General features: G+C 45.5%; 2 protein-coding genes across 5 annotated transcripts in view; one reads left to right on the top strand and one right to left on the bottom strand.

The window, feature by feature from the left end:
• Positions 1–3,661: 3,661 nt before the first annotated feature.
• LOC133341828 (synaptotagmin-2-like) overlaps positions 3,662–20,910 on the bottom strand; it is a 389,152-nt gene continuing 371,903 nt past the window's right edge. Inside the window, exon 6 of the mRNA XM_061550598.1 lies at positions 3,662–3,867. The gene's annotated coding sequence lies outside the window, so the exon portion shown is untranslated. The remainder of the gene's footprint in view (positions 3,868–20,910) is intronic.
• Positions 7,862–20,910, top strand: part of LOC133341826 (gamma-aminobutyric acid type B receptor subunit 1-like) — an 86,825-nt gene continuing 73,776 nt past the window's right edge. For 2 of the 4 annotated variants that reach the window (XM_061550593.1, XM_061550595.1), the window contains exons 1-2: positions 8,241–8,331; positions 15,217–15,420. In XM_061550593.1, coding sequence (XP_061406577.1) covers positions 8,241–8,331; positions 15,217–15,420 — 295 coding nt within the window. Of the gene's footprint in view, positions 7,915–8,171; positions 8,332–15,216; positions 15,421–20,910 lie in introns of those variants that run through there. The other 2 variants (XM_061550594.1, XM_061550592.1) reach the window with 2 other exon arrangements.

Genomic DNA, 20,910 nt, shown 5'->3' with positions numbered 1-20,910 from the left:
AACAGCTCTCTAGCGCAGACTCTTAGTTTTCAACGTATAGGTGAATCCGAGAATAAGGGTTTTCCACATTTTTCTGGCAACAAAACAGCTGTGTTAAGATGTTAAAACACCAAAATGAAACCTTTTGCAAGGAATCATGTCTGCATTAACCACAATACTTGTGGTCAGAATGCAAACAAAAAACATACTCTGATAATTATATATGCATTGTCTTTGTAACTGATTGTCATCTCTGTGTGAATCTTTGACGGGAATAAACAATACTTAGAAGAAAAAAACTCGCCTGCAAACAAATCCGAATGCTCTTAGAGAACGACTGTACTTTCATTTGGAATCCATACATTGATCCTCATATGCAACACAACCGCTTCCAGTTGGCAAGAAGCCAAATCAAGTTATCGCTTTTGCATGATTTATTTATTAGATGCGATGATATTATTATTTTTCCCTTGGTCTAAAATATGACCAACATTACTCACCCATTAATAGAGGACAAAGACAAATATGTCCCAGAGAGTCTTAACAGACTGTTGGGGCAACACCAAACCTGGCCGCCTCCCCAGTGCTGATGTTTACACACTGCACCAGATACTCATTTGACGCTAAGTCGACCTAGGCGAGACCCAGGACTGGTTCAGACATTCTTCACCAATGTTGATCGTGAGCGGGAATGGAACTCGTGTCACTGGGGTTCGTAGCGCAGCGCGCTAACCGGTGCCATATCCGCTCCCCACTCACCAAATGCAAAACACACGATCCGAACGCAACACCTTCCTAAACACGGCCTTTTGTGGTGTTTAATTTAACTGGTGCATCTTGCACATCGGTAATGAATGCTGCAGATAACTAAATGTGGTGCAGTAGTCTTTGCAGAGAATGCATGACCCCATTTTCACGCAGAAGAGATATAAATAAGACATATCTAGAACCTGATGCTAATGGAACAGGGCATGCATGATGATGGCAGCTCTTACACGTCCCTTAAAGAAGGTTAAAGGTTTTTTTTTACCAAATGAAAACCCCAGAACGTGGACCTATAAGAAGAATATAAACATGTCACTGTAAAATATCTAACGTTGAGCTGAAGCTTATACACGATTTAATTAAGATTATTTCCTTAAACTCCCAGAATTAATTTTTCATTTGCTTCAGCGGTATGTTTATTCATTTTTTATGATAAGGAATTAAAATTCACCACCAAACTAAGAAGTGCCTGAATTTCAACACGTTGATGAAGTATTTTATATATAGAGACAGATACACTGTGAAATTACTTTCATGATTCGCGAGTTTAGCAACAACCCAGGACAAGCAATGGTAACTGTGTAACAATTAGATGTTGTAAAGAAATAATTAAGGCGAGCAAACACCGTGTCGATACACCACTGGCCCCACTTACTCATGGGAAATAACGGATGACTGGAATAAGTGAATACAAACACAGGTGAGGCGGCGAGAAACGAAATGATTTACAAGTCAATGACAAGAAGATCGAGGCTCATAGTGGACATATCTACCATCAATAGTGTGCAATGGATCTGAGCTTATTCACTTTACAAACCGTCATGGTCACAGATAACAGCCTTGTTTGCTGGTGATTGAGTAAATCTTCGCCTTCGACACCCCCTCCCTTCCGAATGCTGACACAGATTTAGGATTAGCCAACCAACGCCTTCAATGAGTGATCTGAATTCAATTTTGAAATCGTGTTTTTTTTTCATTTTTCTCATACTGGAGACGAGAGTCGTATAACCCAGGACAAGACTATATCACGTGTGGGAAAACAAACAATAAACACACCTCCTGACAGCCTTGTCAAAATTGTGGAGTAATTCTTTTTTGAACTGCATCAAATTACGCTTCCCCTACCCCTCCTCCCATACCATTACGTACTTCCAAGGTCCCCACCTGGGACACTGAACGCTATAAAATCCTTCCGTGACCTACATATCCAAGGCGACGATTTGAATTCGAAATATTTGTAGTCCTACGTCCGATTTTTTTTAGGGTTGTTTTTTATTTTTTTTACATTTCAGTGCAATGTCTGTGGGGATGACACGATCTTGGGGGCCACCCCAGTGCGGACAGCGTGACAAGGAACTTGACACGACACGGGGACTCGACGGACGTGTGAAGTCTGTCGAATGTGCAGGCATAAACCCCGTAGAGATAAAGGTGTTGGGGTTGTTTTTTTATGTTTATTTACGTACAAATGTTTATTCACGTTTTCCAACCGCATGGGACACTTCCAATAATAATAATAACAACACAAACATACACAACCTTCCCAAAAATTACAGCTCGTGTGGGTACTTGAATAATTGCAAAGGGTTGGTCGTTCTTTGTTTTAAGTGAACACAAGACGGGTGGGGGTGGAGGGATTTGGGGTAGTGGTTGACATATGGGAGGGGGGAATCCCATGCGATTAACAAGGGGGGGAGGGGGTCCCAGCGGCACTGGGACGCGGTGGGTTCCCGGACGTGTGGAGTGTGAAGGGAGAGAGGCTGGTGCTTGAAAGGGTTATCTAAGAATGGATCCCCATGCTGATTTCAAATCTGCCTCCTTCCCCTTTAAGTATGTATCCCAGGTTAGGTGGCGTTGCCTTTAAGGAGACAAACCGTCATGTGATGTGTCTTCTGGGTTGCAATCCTCCTCCCGGAGCTGATCAAATATACACGCTCCATTGCGTTGTGGTTCGTTGTTATTTCGTGAATATTATTTATTGGACCGGGGACTCGCTCGACACATTTGTGGCTGGATTTCAGAGCGGTTTTATAGAAAATAATTTAAGCGTTAAAAAACAACACAATTGCGTGATCTTTCACGTTCAGTGAGAATATTATTAATTTTCTCAAAGATGTTCAACATTTATCAAGGGCGTAAAAGCCGCGTGCTATGGGATCTGTGGTGACAGCGAGTATAGTTTAGTAAATAAATAAGCCACTCCAATATCTATTTCTCTAAATCTTTGGAAATGTGTAATGCATACATAAATACGCCTATCCTCGATTGCTTACGTGTTTACAAGTCGTTTTCACTGTTAAACAAATTCCTGACCTCAAGAGGCATATTACAAATAGCTTCTTGTATAATCGTGATATCTAATTGCCCCACAGGTGAGATACACTAACATAATTGAGATTGGAAGAAGAAAAAAATATTTGCCGAATTGCTCGCAGTAATTGTGTTTTGCAAACAATTAGCAGTAGGTTACAGTGAATGAATTTCACGACAAAAAGCACAGTCGCATTTTTTGTCCCCCTTTACCACGTACACGCCTGCTAAACAATTCCCTTGTATGTTTAATGCGGGACCTGTTCCATTTTAATATAGTGGAGAAGTTACGGTTTAATGTTAGCTTATGCCCTGGACATACACGCTTGGCATACAGATGCATTTGTTTTCAAATCCCACCTGCATTGAATTGTTCCTGTCATATGCTGAATGTCCCATGCATTCTATTATTAAACTAAAATGAATAACTCTTTGGTTCTCTCGGTAATATGAATAAATCGACAAGGCACAATTTATATTTACTGATTTCGTTTGTGACAATAGTATTGCTCAACATATATTATGTATGAATTAAATAATAGGATTTCCCTCCTTTTTTCTGGCTACGAAACTGAAACCTTTATACAAGGAATCATGTCTGTGTAATGGGTTCCGGAGACACTTGTAGAGGTAACTTCTTTATTACAATACAACACTCCAACAGTCCTGATACTCTGTTACAGCCTAGGGACACAGCCTAGGGACACAGCCTCCTCCTAGCGTACCTGACTCTGGCTACGCTCTGGGGTCCTCCGGCTACAATTACCCTAGGGGAGGCTACCTGACCCGACCCAGCCAAGGTGCGGGTCTAGACTCTGGCTTCCTCGGAACTCGCCCTTACAAGGACGTAGAGCCAGGAGTCCCAGAGTCCCACCACTGGCCCGCACAGCGTCCCGGCCCTTACAAGGACAAGCGGGACGAGGGGGTCCAGGGTCCTAAGCTGGCTGGTCTTGGGTCTTGAGCTGCGACTGGCCCCGATCGGCTAGGGAGCGGCCCTTTTATCCCTTTTGCCCATTGAGGGGTGGGGTTGTGTGGGATCCCAGATACCCCACAGCGCCAAGGGGCTTAGCTGTCTGGGTTGTCTGGGATCCTAGAGCCCGGCGCCGAGGGCTTAGCTGCCTAGGATCCTAGAGCCCCCAGCAGCCCCCCCCCCTCTTGGGCTGGCACAGTGGCCCCTCCCCTGGGGGTCCGAGGTACCTGCAGATGGGCCCTGTCCACCACTGCCGGTAAGTGTGGCCCATCTATGGCACTACATCTGTATTAACCACAATACTTGTGGTCAGAATGCAAACAAAAAACATACTCTGATAATATATGCATTGTTATTGAAACTGATTGGTCCACGCCAGAGACAGCTTTCTTTTGAGCCTCGTCTCAAACGGTCTTCGACCAGAGGACGCCAAAAGGGGAAAACCCTATTCTTAAATTTTGGTACTGCAAAGGAGGTCCCATGATGTAGATGCTCACCCCGAGCTCTCATTACTCTTATAGTGCATTTGCTTTGAGCTGGTCTAACACCAAAAGAAACTGTCTCTGGTGTAGACCAATCAGTTTCAAGGACAGTGCATATAATATCAGAGTATGTTTTTTGTTTGCATTTTGACCACAAGTATTGTGGCTAATGCAGACATGATTCCTTGTAAAAAGGTTTCAGTTTTGTTGCCAGAAAAAGGGGAAAAACCTTTTCTTATATTTTGCTACTGGCAAAGAGGTCCCATGATATATAATGTATTTTCTACTTAATGCTTCGAGAAGTTTACATAACTCCATAAATTTTATTTTCCCTGTAGTCAAAGACAATTTGGAGAAAAAAAATTCAACATCTGTTTGCTTTATTACATTATGCGGTATATCAGGCAACTGTACGGCGTTAGCCTTTAAACATTTAGGCCCTTCCTAATTACGCTTGCTGCATGGGCAATGGTACACCAGTGGATGCAAATGTGTCTGTGGACCTATTCCTTACAAACCAACGACTCTAGGGAGGAAACCCACGAATACCTAAATTGTGAAGGATATAGCAATAATCCAGTAACATGTTGGAGAAACATGCAATAATGTGGCATTAAAAACAAAGCCTGAAACAACAATTCCACGCTTGGTGCAGGGCAATGCTGAGCTCGCCATACTGCCAGTGACATTGCAGAACCATTGCCCTGCATAAAATATACTGTTAAGCCCATCATGCCAAAAGGGCCAATAAAGCGAGTACTACTTTGTGGGGATGTCAACAGTGATTGTTCAATGGATATATTCAGCCATGACATTGCAATGTTGAATGTCAGCCACTCGTTCTGAGCTATAAATGTCGGATAAGCATTGCCTACATGAACATTTGAAATGGAAATCACTTTGTTTCAATGTTCCTGTTTGCCTCAGTGCACTGCTTGTGATTATTAATTACGATTTGAAAAGGTAATCCCAACAACAAGCACGATGACTTGTCAAAACATCTCATAGCGAATTGCCTGCTGTGTATACATCTACGTAATAAGTTAACACTTTGTGATTATTCTGTCGAGATTTGCACCAAATTTGCTTCATACAGAACGTTGTAACGATACTGTATAGTGTTCATTCAGTGCTAGATTGCATTCAGTTATTCATTACTCATTTATCATGCCTCCAAAAGTAATGCGTTTATCACATTTGCGTCTTACTTGCTGCACATATACATAAATTAATAAACCGGGAAATGCATTAGCGCAAAAAAAATCCAAAATGAAAACGTGACGTCCTTGAATTAAATATGGAGACTTTAGGCTTATTAATGAGGTGGGTAATTACATACGTTTTTAAAAGAACAGTTATAATTTCTCATTTTAATCCCGGTTGTGACACACAGACACAGACACACACACAGGCGGGTGTGAGTTAGTGGAGTGTCACCTCGAGGCAAACTTTCCAGGACCACTGACGAAAGACAAGTCCCCCCGACCGCCCATTTAAACTCCCCGCCACGCGTACACCTCCCAATCAATAACAACAGCAGCATTCATTTCCCCGGGCTGGCATTTCTTTATTATTTAATTCCTTCAACACTTGAAAGCTCCCACCGGTCCGTGCAGCGTCCATCCATGATATCAGGACAGTCAGCACCTACCGGCATAATAAATGATTTTGAGACACATTTCGAGATCATTTCTTGTCTGACCTGCAATTACCATTGGACACTCCTAAAAATATTTTATCTGCGACGCGCGTCTGGTTGTCTATTAAATATTGCCCAGATTTCACACACAACTTCGGTCAAAAACATTTTCTGTAGCTGCTCCAAAGGTTTGTAACCACGTTCTTTTCGAGTCTCCTGGCATCATCTTGACGATAAAAATCCCTAAAGTTTAAGTGTGAATGTAATTTTCACAACATAATTGCTATTATGTTTTTTTTTTATCTGTTGTGGAATGCTTTGATGTTGTTTGCCGACCGAGTCGCCCATGAAATAAAAGAGCTTTTTAGCTCAATGCGCTTTACTTGGTGCGAAATAAACTTCTGATTCTGATTCTAAACGAATGTGTCTCGTCACACGCATTACACTACCCCGGCCTATTGGCACCCAAGCTCGTAACGACACCCTCCCTACTCCGGCGCGTTGCTGCCTGTAGAGTATTGGCATCACAACAAGGCGCATACTTTAGTAGACGACGCCTTGGGGAGAAAACGGAACGGGTCAAGACAAAAAAAAAATGCCTAGCAGAGGCGGACACGTGGACGCTGTGGTGGTCGGCTCTTTTAGCATTAAATATTAAACGCCACACTTTCGCCCATCAAAGCTCACGCTACTTTCGCCTCGCTTATGAGAAACGGCTTTGGCACAGGATGAGCCAATATAGCGATATCGATTGCTAATAACGGACACTTAAGGGTGAAGCGAGTGTTAAGCGTTAACAGTAAATAATGGCCAGGTTTTTTTTTACGTCGTTCCAGTCAGCTTTAATCCTCCCCCCCCCCCCAAAAAAAAATTGAGAGCGAGAGAGAGAAGAGCGAGAGAGAGAGAATGAGTGGTCAAAACCTCTCCAAGTTTGAGCTGCGACCAGCGCAGCAAAGGCGAAGCAACGGCCACTCATCTTCCTTATTGCAATGCCCGCGGCCACAGCCACCGTTACGAAGAAAAGTGGCGCGCATTGAGATGTCACTTGTAAATGCAGCAATGGAAGAAGAATAAGAAGGAGGAAAAAAAAGCGAACAGTGTTTGCATTGATTTTCACTCAGGCTACATTACTCCAAATGTATTATTGTATAAATGAATTACCGCGTCGCATTAGTGCGTGTACGCCATGCATTTTTAACGCGCGTCTTCGCAACACTCATTGCCATCGCGCGAGCAAGCAAGCGACGCTGCTGCTGCTGCTGTGGCCGCTGCACCGATACGACACTTTGGGCACGACACACTCCGAAGCGCTCTTTGAGCCTCGGAGAGATTGACGATTCGAGCAATGGTCCAGGAGGAGGAGGATGGAGATTGCGAGCGCTGGCATCGTCACCGGAGATCATTATACACACGTGCGTGCAGGGGCGGCAGGCAGAACAAGTGCGCGCGTTTGGATAATGTACGAGCCGCGTTCTATTTTAAACAGTCGCGTACAAGGAAGGACCAATGGTGATCAAAGTAGCTTGCGTCGGTGTATCCACGAGTCGCACTTGCTCGCGCAATGCATCGCAGAGTAGAGCAGCGCTCCGTGCTTTCTCTCTCTCTCTCTGCCTCTCTCTCTTCAATACGCGCGCGGCTGCATTCCACTCCCGTTCGTTGCACGGGCGGCACGAGTTGCAGCATTTGGCCCGCTCCTTCGTTGTGTGCGATTCCATCAAGTACTCCACCCTCTCCTTGCAGCCTTTTAGACAATGTTTGCCTCTCTCGCTGTAAGTCAATATTCGTCGGCGTCATATTTTTAAGGCTGCTCTTGCAAGTGACTGGTACGCGTAAACGAGATTTTGGGAAATTAACTAAACAGGAACAATATATTATTAGTTATGGGACGCCGTGTATATGCGTCTCGGTGTACCTGCCGTTGATACACTAATGAGTGGGTGATTGTGCTGCGGTGCTTTTATGAGCACGGGGCAGTTATTGAATGGAACGGCATGCTAAGGAGGGAGGGGCAACAGACGGAAAATGAATGAATGAATGGGCACATGGGGAGGAACAAGGAGGCGCTGAGCGTTTGCAGCTGCGCGTGTGCTTTCAGATGGAGCGGCTTCTCGCGATGCGTGTCCTGGCTTCTCTCCTTCTGCTCCTGGAATCGTTCGCCGCCACCACCAGAGCCAACGCGACACTTGGTAAGTTTCAGTCCCAACTGTTGGGCGCCTCTGCTCAAGTGTGTTTTCGCGTGCACCGCGAGTCAGTCGGCAAGGACGTCCGTCCGACGTTTCGCTCCACGGTCTCTTGGAGCTCCTTTAGGAAGCCGAAGCTTCTTCGTCTTCTTCTTCAGAAACTGATGCTCCCAATCGGGCACGTGGAGCGAAACGTCGGACGTCGTGCTGAACACGCGGCAGAACCCCCAACTATACAGTACAATCGCCTATGCAGTAGTGCTGCGATGTTAAACGAACGCTCCAATTATACGCTACGCAGTGGTGCCATGAGTTGTGTTAAAAAGGCTCCCTAGCAATAACACATCAGTCAAGAGGATCAGCCTTGCTGCAAGTGTTCACGCTATCAACACGTCGCTGTGGTGAGCATTGGTACATTTTTTTTAACGACTACCAGCTTCTGTTAAAAATAGCTCCGTGTATTCTGCGCTCTTGCCAAATTATTTTTTATTGTCCCCGTTCAGCAGCTGAGCTCTGTCGTGACATTTATTACCCAGGGTTGTCTTTACACAGTAGTGGCGCGATATGGCCACTAGGGGAACTTTTAGCTCTTGTGCACGTCCGTGCACGCGATGTATTATGTATAAGGCTTAAAAATCCATTTTATTGGGACTCGGATAGCGCACTGCAAATCCCCCTGGCTGACTTCTTGAGCCAGGGTGCGTTGAGTCACAGGACCCTTTAAGGGCGGAGCACAGATCAGCTGCGGTGTGTCGGCTAGTGTTTGACAAGAGAGTTGCGTGAGGAGGTTTTCAAGACACTCTTTGACACGCGAGTTCACGTGTGAACAGCTGAGACGGCGTTGACTTTGACCTTCAAGGCACCCTGCACACCTCTCGCTGGAATGTGTCCATGTATCAGTGTTACTGAAGTTTCCTCCTTGGGCAATACGTGTCCTTTAGAGGAATAATGATTTTGTCTCCAGTTGCGTAACAAAAACACCCGGTCACAATCGGGAATGTTCTGACCGTCAAGAAACAAACTTTTCCACTTAAATATCCAGAAGCTTGCATTCATCAGCTTCGCGTACCGCACGTGCAACGTTATCCATGCGTGTAGAATTTATTGGTGTTGGTTTTCATCATCAAATTCATCATCATCATCATCATCAAATGGATCAACATCATCATTGATAACGGCTTAGGGGTGCCTTAATGCCAGAGTCCGGAGGGCCCACAAACTCTTACATTTCCTCCAGCGAATTAGAAAAAAGGCGATAGGAACTCATGATGCGGCCATTTCCGCCTACATGCCATTGGGATCAATTTCTTACATTGCACTCCGGGCAGATCTTGCCATATATTGCATTACAATGGCAGAAAACACATGTTCGAGCTATTGGATTTCCTGAATTTGTTTTCCTTTTTGTGCAAAAAAAACCAGGCACACTGAAATTCCATGGCAAAGCCATTGTTTTATTATGGCAATATATGTGCATGTATACAAAATCGATTGGACAGTTTTGTTTTTCACTCAATGACTGATTATCCTGTGACTTTCTGTACCAATATGAGAATGTTGTCTTTTGCGCACTTGAAAACCGAAAAACTGAAATAATAAATAAATGTGGGTTGTGGTTCTATTATTTTATTCTATTGTATTAAGTTATTTATTACCATATTATAATGTGCCTATTTGTATATTGGTTATAATCACTGAGTGCATGAAAATGAAAAAAATGCAGAATGTAAAAGATACTGCGATTAAAAAATAACATGAGGTGTGATATCTCATTTTGTAGAGTGTTCAAGGTCAAGGACAATCCGAAATGGTCAAATAAGTATATGAAGCAAAATACAATGTGAATAGAATGTTCATTAATGCATACGCATGCAATACAGTCCCCCATATATTTTTTTTGTATTATCAATTATGATACTCTCCTATGAATTGCGGTGCGTGACTCGAGCTGTCGCTGTTGCTAGGTTTAAAGGGCACTTTGTGATGTGTTGGTCGTTTCAGCTTCTCTTCAGTTTAATTAGACCAATTATGTCACTTGAAATTATTTATACTACGATTGGTGCATTCGTGTAACCAGACATTGATTTTCTTCGATGTGTAAGATTGCTTCGGCAACTAATTGCCTCAATGAGGTGGTGTGTTCTAACTTAAATAGTACTGGTAGGAATCTCCTGGTTATACCAGCCCACAAGGGATTATTGTGTCCGTCCGTCGTGCAGGGAGGGGCTGGGTGGGGAAGGAGGGGCTGGGTGGGGAGGGGAGGGGAGGGTGGGGAGGGACTGGGTGGGGAGGGTGGGGAGGGGCTGGGTAGGGAGGGTGGGGAGGGGCTGGGTGGGGAAGGTGGGGCTGGGTTGGGGAAGGACTGGTCACCCCGTGGTGCCCTTATAAAACTCAACGTTTAACCTACCCACGCCGCCGTTGACCCTGCTCATTGACCAAGCAACCCAACGTTCCTACCAGCTCTTTCCACAGGAATGTGTTTTAAATCGCGAGATGGTTATTTATATACCTTTATATGTCGTGTTGGCGTTGGAGTGGTGGCGCACAAGTTAGCGCACTGCGCTATCAATCTACCGGCCCTGAGTTTGATTCCCACCTACTGCTAAGATGATTTGACATGAGTGATATCTCAAGTGACCTCAGGGCCCCTCCCACAACACCCCTTCACCAACCTGCATTGAAAGGTGTGGTGAAGTATGGTTAATCAGCTCCAATATAACCGACACACGGCGTGGGGAGGACTTCATCCAGCAGTGGATTGCCAGAGGCCTGTACATTACTGTAAAATTATTCACTCAATTACAATGTTTGAATATAATGTCACATAGCATTGTGAATCATATTGAATCTCCTGCTTCATCTTGTAATATCGATGAAATTTCGAAAATGTGCCATGACTGACTTTCACAAATTCAACTAAATTAAATCACGAAATGTTTTTTCATTCGTTTTTTTCATTTTTTCATTTATTTATTTTTTACCTACGTGACTTTACCGAAAAAGAGTCACGAAAACTTCAAATCTAGAATTTCACAAAATCCTTTGTCAACTGGGATTATTAGATAGGGTTGGGGTTAAGCCTAACCCTGTCATAGGCCAAAAACTCAATGGAAATAATTGGGTTGATATGTTAACCGAGTTGCAAAGTTAACATTATCTGACTCGCCTAAAATTATCAAATGTTGCCGTGTGGTTATGGAAAATCCCCGATGTTGTGCAGTCTGCATGCGTAACAACGTCACAGATAATACACCGAGGATATGCTTAGAGACGACACGAGACTGCCATTATAAAATGTGTGGACGAATTCAAGGTGAGAATGATGCAAAGCGATTGAATAAGCCTCTGAAGTATGTTGGTGAAATGACATCCGGTGAGTATGTAATGGGAATGGACAGTTTCTGGTCACGTACACTTTTTCCCCGCGTCGCGTGGGACTTTTAAACATTGCACAGCGGTGGAGACACGCAGAGTGAAGTGTTTGGCACCAAAGGAGTAAAACAAAACCAGATTCGGTATGTCGGTGGGCGATGCGGAGAGCTCGGTGATACGTGGTAACGCTGCACTTGATCTCCCCGTGTCAGGTAACTACGTCTCAGCGTGAGATTTGTGCTCCCAGGGTCTGCAGTCAGAAATTGCATTCCGTAAGGACAGGACGCACTGGGAAAAGAATGGATAGAGAAGAGTTCGGCTGCTTTAAGCAGCCGAACGACACACGAGTTCATACTGGAAGCACATGTTGTGGAGCACATGTCTCTTTGCTTTCACTGTTATGCTTTTCCACCCTGTGTCTTTGTGTGCTGACAATGCTGTGCGTTGCAACAAAAAAAAAGTTCAGTGCCCTAGATAAAAGTGTATTTTTATTCACAGCAAACTCATAACAGCAAGCCACACTCTGTACGAGCGATGTGCAATGATTCACCCTGTCTGCCAGTGGCTTCATGAATTGTCGCAATTCAGAGTGGCATTTAAATTCGAGAATCCGTCCTTTATTTAAACATTGGGGTGGCTGTGGTTACCATTTCTGACTGTGGGTATTACATGGGCCCACTGCATACCGCACATTATATATAAAAAAAAAGTGATTCTAGTTTCCAGCCCTTCGTCAATCCACTGCTGGATGAAGGCCTCCCCACAGTTTGTAGATGGGGGATATTTTTGTTCCCTGATGATGCTTGGCATATTTCCAAATAAAGCATCGTCACGTCTATTTCCAAATTGGTTGTGAGAATTGCACTTTCACTTGCCAGTGAGCTGAAACAATAATAATTGGTGCATTAAAACGCCGTACATGGTGGCAATTACATTTATTTGTGGCTGTATTGGAGCTATTAGATGGTTTCACAATACATATTTAGCCGGATTATTACATGGACTAACCCAAAAAAAATAATTATGAGTCTGAATCGATATCGGTGGATGAACCGAAGCATTGTTACACCTCGACTGTGTACCGCCTCTTGGATCATCACACTCCGCTCTCCTTCACACATTTCGTAGGTATGGTGCCTGTCAAAGGAGCGTTCGAACAGGAAAAATAACGAATGTGCAGGGATCTCGTGAAGTGCGTGCGATGGAGCCTTGTGTGCAATGTGTTGGCAGGCTGCCTTTTTCCCTGCGGCCAGCGATCAACGCGTGGCCCACTCGCCTTCACACCCAGCTTAGTTGCGCTTCTCGCGATGATAGCTCACTGCACACAAAGTTGGGTGGCAATGTGACGGGAGAGAGAAACACATGTGTATATTTACAGTTTTTAAATGAACGCGAGCAATTTTTACGTATATATATTTTTGTTTAATACAAAGTAGCATGAGGGGAGGCGGGGGGGGGTAGCAACTCAACGTTGATTCACCGCTCAAGGGAATAAACTTGTCGATTTAGGGGGGTACGGTGGTGGCATTTGTTGGCGTAGGCCCCACCAAGGCACCCGCCTATCGCCGGCCCCTGCATGGCAGCATCTTGGCATCGGAATAATCGGCAGAGCGAAAAGATCAGGGGTCAATCGGAGAAGTTCGCGAGTTATATTCCTTTGCTTGACGGTTGACTCACCCCCTCCCCCATCGGCCCTTCAGCGTCGAGAAAAGAGTTAGCACTTCGTGGGGAGGGATCAACAGTGGGTGTCGTATGGAGCGACTCGGTAGGAATTGAGTAATTTTCGCCCCTGTTTCAGGGCTGTAAATGGGAGATCGGCACTGCCTCAATGCTCATTTGAACGGCAAATCACTTTGACATTTTTTTTTGTAGTTTGACATTTTTACGCAGAGCGGTGGAACGCACTGAGCGTGTTGGGATCACAGTTACTGCCGGGGCATGCTTGGCTAGCAGTGCAACTGGGCAGCCACGAACAGAAGGACACTGTCGTAGCAAATAAGTGACATTTTTTATTGAGAACAATGGGATACTTTTTTTTGCAGATGTGTCATTATTAAGGCTCATTTGCTTCTTACCCAGGATAATGTTTGCAGCCACACATTCACTCCTTGTTCACCACAGCCACTCTGATACAATTCTAGATTTGAAGCTTTCGTGACTGCAAGGATTCATACTCTTAGGTTTTTCGGTAAAGTCACGTAGGTAAAAAATAAAACATTTTTTAATATAAATAAAATAATAATAAATGAAAATAAATCATTTAAATCACGACGTTTCGGAGGCAACACAAGTCTCCGTCTTCAGGTGGGACCGTCACAGCTACATTTACTGCATCAAGTGAGTACGAAACGTCGTGATTTAATTGATTTATTTTCATTTATTATTATTTTATTTCTATTATTATTATTTTTTATTTACGTGACTTTACCGAAAAAAACCTAAGAGTACTCTGATACAACTCCCCTCCCGGCATGCTGACCCTGCCGTCATCCTGCCCGTTAATGCAACAACAAAAACACATCCAGTCCTCTATTCATGTTGTTTCCAAACAAAGTGGCCTTGCCTTGCCTACCTCTTGATTCAACTGACAATGTATTCAGCCATACCTAGTCAGCTGTACTGGCTGCTTATACAACAGGAAAGTGTTGCAAATGGCATTTGCAGTGCACAATGATGAGTGCATACTCTTTGTACAGGAAGGTCCTCTTGTATCATTAGTTCCCCTTTTTTCACATGACTGTTGAACCCCACACGCTTCGATGGCAGTGGAGCAGCACTTACCAGGGCAGGGTGTCTGTGTGTGTGTTTTTTTGTTTGGTATCTCTGCAGTGATACGTTCATTAACTGTGATGTTTGTCCAGTGTATTCGCAGTGTTGTTATATATTCACATTGAGCGATATGCCTATCACCCCACGCCACCCAGGTGCAGTTTTAGTGGCATTCGTAAGGGATGGGCCCCGTGTAGTCCAATTTTTTTTATTTTGTGACATTGCTAAAAAAAAAAGGCGTGATAGACGTCATCATGAGACCAGGCAATGGAGCCAAGAATGGAAACACGCACATGCTCGCTTTCTCGTATTAACATTCACTTTAATAATCATACATTATTTACATACCCTGCCAGGTGGCTCAGCAGTAGATCGAACAGCTCGCAATCAATCCGACGATTGCTAGTTCAAATCCTGGTTGGGGATAGACTCAGCCTATCATCCCTACAAGGATGATAAAAAGGAGTGGCGAATTTTTCACCACTGCCTCAGGGCTGTCAACTGGAGCTGAGCACTGCCTTAAAGCTGATTTTGAGCAGGAAGTCACTGTCGTCATCATCGCGATCCATGAGCAGATAGCCTGTAGGTTGTCCACTGCACATTCCGTTATTTGTTTCCACTTCCAGGAAATCCCTAACGTTGTTAATGCCCGTTGCACCGACACGGATCTTCCTTACGCTTTTTGTGTGTGTTGTTTCGTGCGCTCGCGTGCATGTGTGTGCGTGCATGCGTGTCACCGCCCGCTCGCAGGCTGCAGCAAGATGGACCCACCGCCCTACGCGGGGATCCGCTACATGGGGCTGAGCTACCGCCAGGTGCAGCTCATGCGGCTGATGCCCATCCGCTACGAGATCGAGTACGTGTGCAAGGCGGGCCGCGAGATCCAAGGACCGCACGTTCGCAAGTGCCTGCCCAACGGCACCTGGTCTGACATGGGCACGGAGACCAAATGCTGTACGTAACGGGAGACGCGATGCTCTTGTTGTAGCGCGCGAGAAGATCGCAGCCCCCCCCCCCCCCCGCTGCTGCTGCGGGGGGCACTGGGCCTAAAACGTCAATGGAATTTATTCTGTCGCGCAATTCGTTCTATCCCGTTGCAGCGCACCAGCAAGATTTTACATTCGCGGAGGCAAAGATAGCCCACCTATAGCCTTGCCAGACTGTTGGTGCAAGTGCTGTTAGCGAGCACCTGTGAAGGTCGGCACGGCGCACATCGCACCAGCTATTAATTTGAGGCTCAGTCAACCTAGGGGAGGCCCAGGACCGGTTCGGATAATCGTCACCGGTGTTGGCCGTTAGGCGTAATGAAACTCGGGTCGTCGGGTTCGTAGCGCAGGGCGCTAAACCCATGCTTCCCCACAGTATTTTATATACAAAGACAAAGATCCCCTGAAAAGCCTTAACAGACTGTGCTGTTAGTGAGCACCTATAAAGGCCGGAACGCTACACGAGGGGGTGGGTGACCAGCACCACGCCCAACCCGCCTTTATCTTCCCAGTGGCGATGTTTACTACACACCGCACCAGGTACTCATTTGAGGCTGAGTCGACCTAGGGGAGACCCAGGACCGGTTCGGATAATCGTCACCGGTGTTGGCCGTGAGCGGGAATCGAACCCGGGTCGCCAAAGTTCGTAGTGCAGCGCGCTAACCGCTACACCACCGCTCCCCACACACCCACACGCACTCACGCACACTGCTGCCGCTTGAGGCTTTCACGGTTGCGCTGTTTGGCTCTCGGGGATGCGTTTTCAGCTCGTGGTGCAATCTGTGTGTGTGGTTTTTTTTATTCGACCCGATTTCATTTTATTCTTCAGGGAACAGAATGCAAGAGTGGAAAGGATTCAGTGCGACCCAAAAACAAACCGTGGAGAGTTGCGCACGCGCGCGCATTTGCCAGAGTTTTGTGACACGGATGGATGATTTGATAGAGGAAGCCTTTCAAAGTCCCGGTGAAGCCATTAGCTCCAACTGCTCCGTTGCCATTGCTTCCTTCCTTTTGCTGCCCCATTTCCGAGTCGGTGCAAAAGTTTGCAAGACGAAACTTCATGAGTTCACTCCTTAAACGGGGTCCACGCTCCGATCGATTCGTTGCGCCTCTTGGTTGCATGCGACCGTAATGTGCGGACATCACCTCCGCAATTGGTTGCGAGCCGCGAGGCAAAAAATCCGGTTGCACGCAGCAAAGACTCTACAATCCAGCGGCGATCTGCTCGGCAATTTGTTCGCGACGTACTTCATCGCCACGTAAAGCATTCGCAAAAACTGCGATCGCTCGCTTACAGCCCCGCTGGATTATGTCCTCGTTGGGCAACTACTCGCTCGGACGCGGAATAAAGCAGCTGCGGGCGACGATTTTAAGCGGTGGCGATTCCGAGAGGGACTCGTCTGCGCGACTGATCGCTCGATTGTGCGTGACCGGGCGTTGCGGTCTCGTCAACAAGTGCCGTGCGGATCCGACTCTTTCCCCGTGGTCTCGCGACATCCGAGTGCCCGTCACAGTAACCCTGCCCTAACCCCGCACACGGTCTCGCCCATCTAATCTCAACCTTCCTCTTTTTAAACTGGTTGTAACTATACGTCTGTTTAACACGTAGGCTTTTCGCGACAGATATCATTCATAATACGGTGGGGTTTTTGGGGGGGATTTAGATCGCGTGAATATTAATGTGTCGTTAAACCCGCCACCACCCGACAGCCGATGAGTAAGGTTTGTCACGTGAATAGAACATGCCAATTCGTTACTAGTACAGCACACCGGTGTGTTGGAGAGTGAATCCACAACATTTATACATTTGTCTGGCTGCCGCCTGATGATGCCGGTTGTAATTACTGGCAGAACGTTGTACTCAGTGTGCTGAACTAGTAACGAATTGGCATGTTCTGTTTATGTGATAAACCTTACTATATTCTTGGTTATTCTTGGTTCTTTCGGTTAAGTCACGTAGAAGGGAAATAATAAAATAATAAATATATAAAACAATTAAAACAAAATTCTTGGTTCTTTCGGTAAAGTCACGTAGATAATTTTTTTTATTAAATAAAATAAAATAATTTTCAATTACAAATAAATTCAAAATAATAAAAGCAAAAAACCCACGACGTTTCGATCGCAACACAAGCGGAGAGAAAAGAGAACAACTGCTTATAAGGGTTTCCAAAATGAGTGAGCGGGGGACGAGAGTTGGGGGGAGGGGAGAGCTTGTGCAGCGTGAACAGCAAGGGCGGGGCAGCCAGTCAGCCAATGGGGGGGAGGAAGGGGGTATAGATAGGGGGAGAGAGAGGGGGGTAGAGATAGGGGGAGAGAGATAGGGGGAGAGAGAGGGGGGGTAGAGATAGGGGGGGAGAGATAGGGGGAGAGAGAGGGGGGTAGAGATAGGGGGAGAGAGATAGGGGGAGAGAGAGGGGGGGTAGAGATAGGGGGAGAGAGATAGGGGGAGAGAGAGGGGGGTAGAGATAGGGGGAGAGAGATAGGGGGAGAGAGAGGGGGGTAGAGATAGGGGGAGAGAGATAGGGGGAGAGAGTGGGGAGTAGAGATAGGGGGAGAGAGATAGGGGGAGAGAGAGGGGGGGTAGAGATAGGGGGAGAGAGATAGGGGGAGAGAGAGGGGGGTAGAGATAGGGGGAGAGAGATAGGGGGAGAGAGAGGGGGGTAGAGATAGGGGGAGAGAGATAGGGGGAGAGAGAGGGGGGTAGAGATAGGGGGAGAGAGATAGGGGGAGATAGAGGGGGGTAGAGATAGGGGGAGAGAGTGGGAAGTAGAGATAGGGGGAGAGAGATAGGTGGAGAGAGAGGGGGGTAGAGATAGGGGGGGGGGCATTGCACCTCGCTACACACATCCACACTGCTGACGGTAGAGGTTGACAAGAAAACACAAATCAAGTCATGACCCAAAGTGGTTGATGACATCTTTACAATGATTGCTGAGTTTAAAACCGTCGTCTCGGTTGAAACTGTGTCTGTGTCTGTATATATGGATGGATTCGTGAACGATTTGGCTAAGTCGGGTGGTGGCGGGTTTAATGACATTTATATTCACGCGATATAACCAAAAAAACCTGTAACTGGAACTTTTTAATGATGAAAAAAAGTATTTCTATGAAAAGAGGAATGTTATTAGTAAGCGCAGACTCAAGTGTGTTAATATACTTTTTTCAATATACTGTTGTAACCTCCAATGTCAATGCACCCGTTTCACTTGAGGATATGGTTAGAGAATCGTAATAATAACGGAATGAAAATTAGCCTAACAATTGCTTGTTTCAGCTTTAATATTGGTTCTGAACTTTGATCCCCCCCCCATGCAAGCTTTTACCGTACCACGTGCATATATTAACATGATTCGTAATGAACATGTGTGTGTATGTATGCAGTTATCTTTGTCTGTGAAGTGGCCATACCCACTTCATGAACATTCAGAACTTGACTGGAGAAGCATCAATATTTGTTGTGGGTTCACAGGAGGTGGTGGTGTGGAAAGCACCGTGAGTTTGTGTCATCACTTTTTTTTTCATCCCATCGTTTATTTTATTCCGTAACGCGATGCATTGTGCGAGACACATTCTTAACGCACTGGCAAAGGCGGCGCAGTGGATCTTCTTTGCCAATAAGTATGAAGTTTAACTTGTAAATGGACACCGCAGCACCACTAATTAGGAGCGAACTAAAGTTTATGCCCAGCAGAAACAATGAGTGGCTCTATAAATACACCGAACGCGTGATTGAAATCCCTTGCGGACTACACAATACGATGTCACGTTGTGCCTTAGTCATTGCCGAGCTTGATAGCTGCCATGCGAAGGCTTTCTTAAGATACGGTGTTCAGGTTAAGAGGTTTTTTTCTTCTTCTTCTTCAAATGTTGCTTTTGTTGGTGCTCCGATTAATTGGCGTACATGTTGGGCACAGCGAGCACAGAGCCATTTGCTTCGCCTCTGAATGCGACCCACTTCTTTGCATCTCTTATCGCCATAGCGATACGATTGTGCTGTCATTTTCACGTCATGGGAACAAGTGACGAGTCGGAACTCTATCAGAGCTATGCATTACCACCCCCGACATGAGAATAATACAGGTCTTTTGGGGGGGGGTTAGATCGCCTAAATATAAATGTGTCGTTAAACCCGCCACTACCCGGCACAGCCAATTAGTAAGGTTTGTCACGTAAACAGAAAATGCCAATTCGTTAGTAGTACAGCACACCGGTGTGTTGGAGAGCAAAGCCACAACATTAACAATCTGAGTACGACGTTTTGCCAGTAATTACAACCGGCATCATTAGGCGACAGCCAGATTTGTGGCTGGTTTAACGGGTGGTGGCGGGTTTAACGACACATTCATATTTACGCGATCTAACCCAAAAAAACCTAGATTATGGATGATATTGGTCGCGAAAGCCTACGTGTTAAAACGAGAATAAAGGCCTGCGGAAGGAGTTATCACAGAACACATCCGCGATGCCTTTCAAGTGCAATCTCTGAATCCACACTTCAGGTGCTGCACTCTCCCATGCGCTGCTACAAAGAAATGTCTGTTGCCTAACAGGCAAAGCCCTTTTTATTATTATTGTTATCCAGCTTGGATTCTGCCAAATCACGTGCACAAAAATAACAACAAACAGAATTTTAAATGATGCGTCGTGCATGCAGTCATTGGTGGTGACCAGGCTGAGACCATCAGCTCATTCTGACTTAAGAACCCGGTTAAAATCACGAGTGTTTACCTGGATGTGAACACAGCATTTCAACAATGGTGGCTCAATTTCGATTTAAAGCTTTCGTGACTGCAGGGATTCATCTTCTTGATTCTTTCGGTAAAGTCACGTAGAAGGGAAATAATAAAATAATAAAAATAAAACAATAAAATAATTCTTACGACGTTTCGGCCACAACGCAAGCAGCCGTCCTGGTCTGTCGGGGAGACAGCGTCTGAATTTAGACGCTGTCTCCCCGACAGACCTGGTCTTCACATGAGGACGGCTGCTTGCGTTGTGGCCGAAACGTCGTGAGAATTATTTTATTATGTTTTATTTTATTTTATTATTTCCCTTCTACGTGACTTTACCGAAAGAACCAAGAAAATGGTGGCTCAGTGCTCTCTCTCTCTGATCCCTGAACCATCCAACCAGTACGGCCTACTTTAATATTGATTATTTTCCCCATTGTTCCCATCCACCAGAAGCCAACCGGTTCAATGTGTAGTGCCGTGCTGTGATCAATCGCTGTTGAGCTCCTGTGTGAATTGGTTCGGATTTGGCTCCGAGAAGGGCAGGCGTGAGTGTTGGGAACATTATTCACAAGACGAATGCACTTGTGGCACATCGACGACATCGGCGCGAGCGTGCCAACTTCAAATTCATTATCGGGGTCCGTGTACAAAAATAAAACAGCTGTAAAATGCTTTACAATCATTGCCGTTAACAAACAAAGAAGATATATAATTGGCTACTG

Source organism: Lethenteron reissneri, chromosome 12, assembly GCF_015708825.2.
Source record: "Lethenteron reissneri isolate LAM-NWPU_2019-01 chromosome 12, ASM1570882v1, whole genome shotgun sequence".
Lineage (NCBI taxonomy): Eukaryota > Metazoa > Chordata > Hyperoartia > Petromyzontiformes > Petromyzontidae > Lethenteron > Lethenteron reissneri.
The sequence above is the reverse complement of the archived record's forward strand: the minus strand, read 5'-3'. Positions and strand labels throughout refer to the sequence as shown.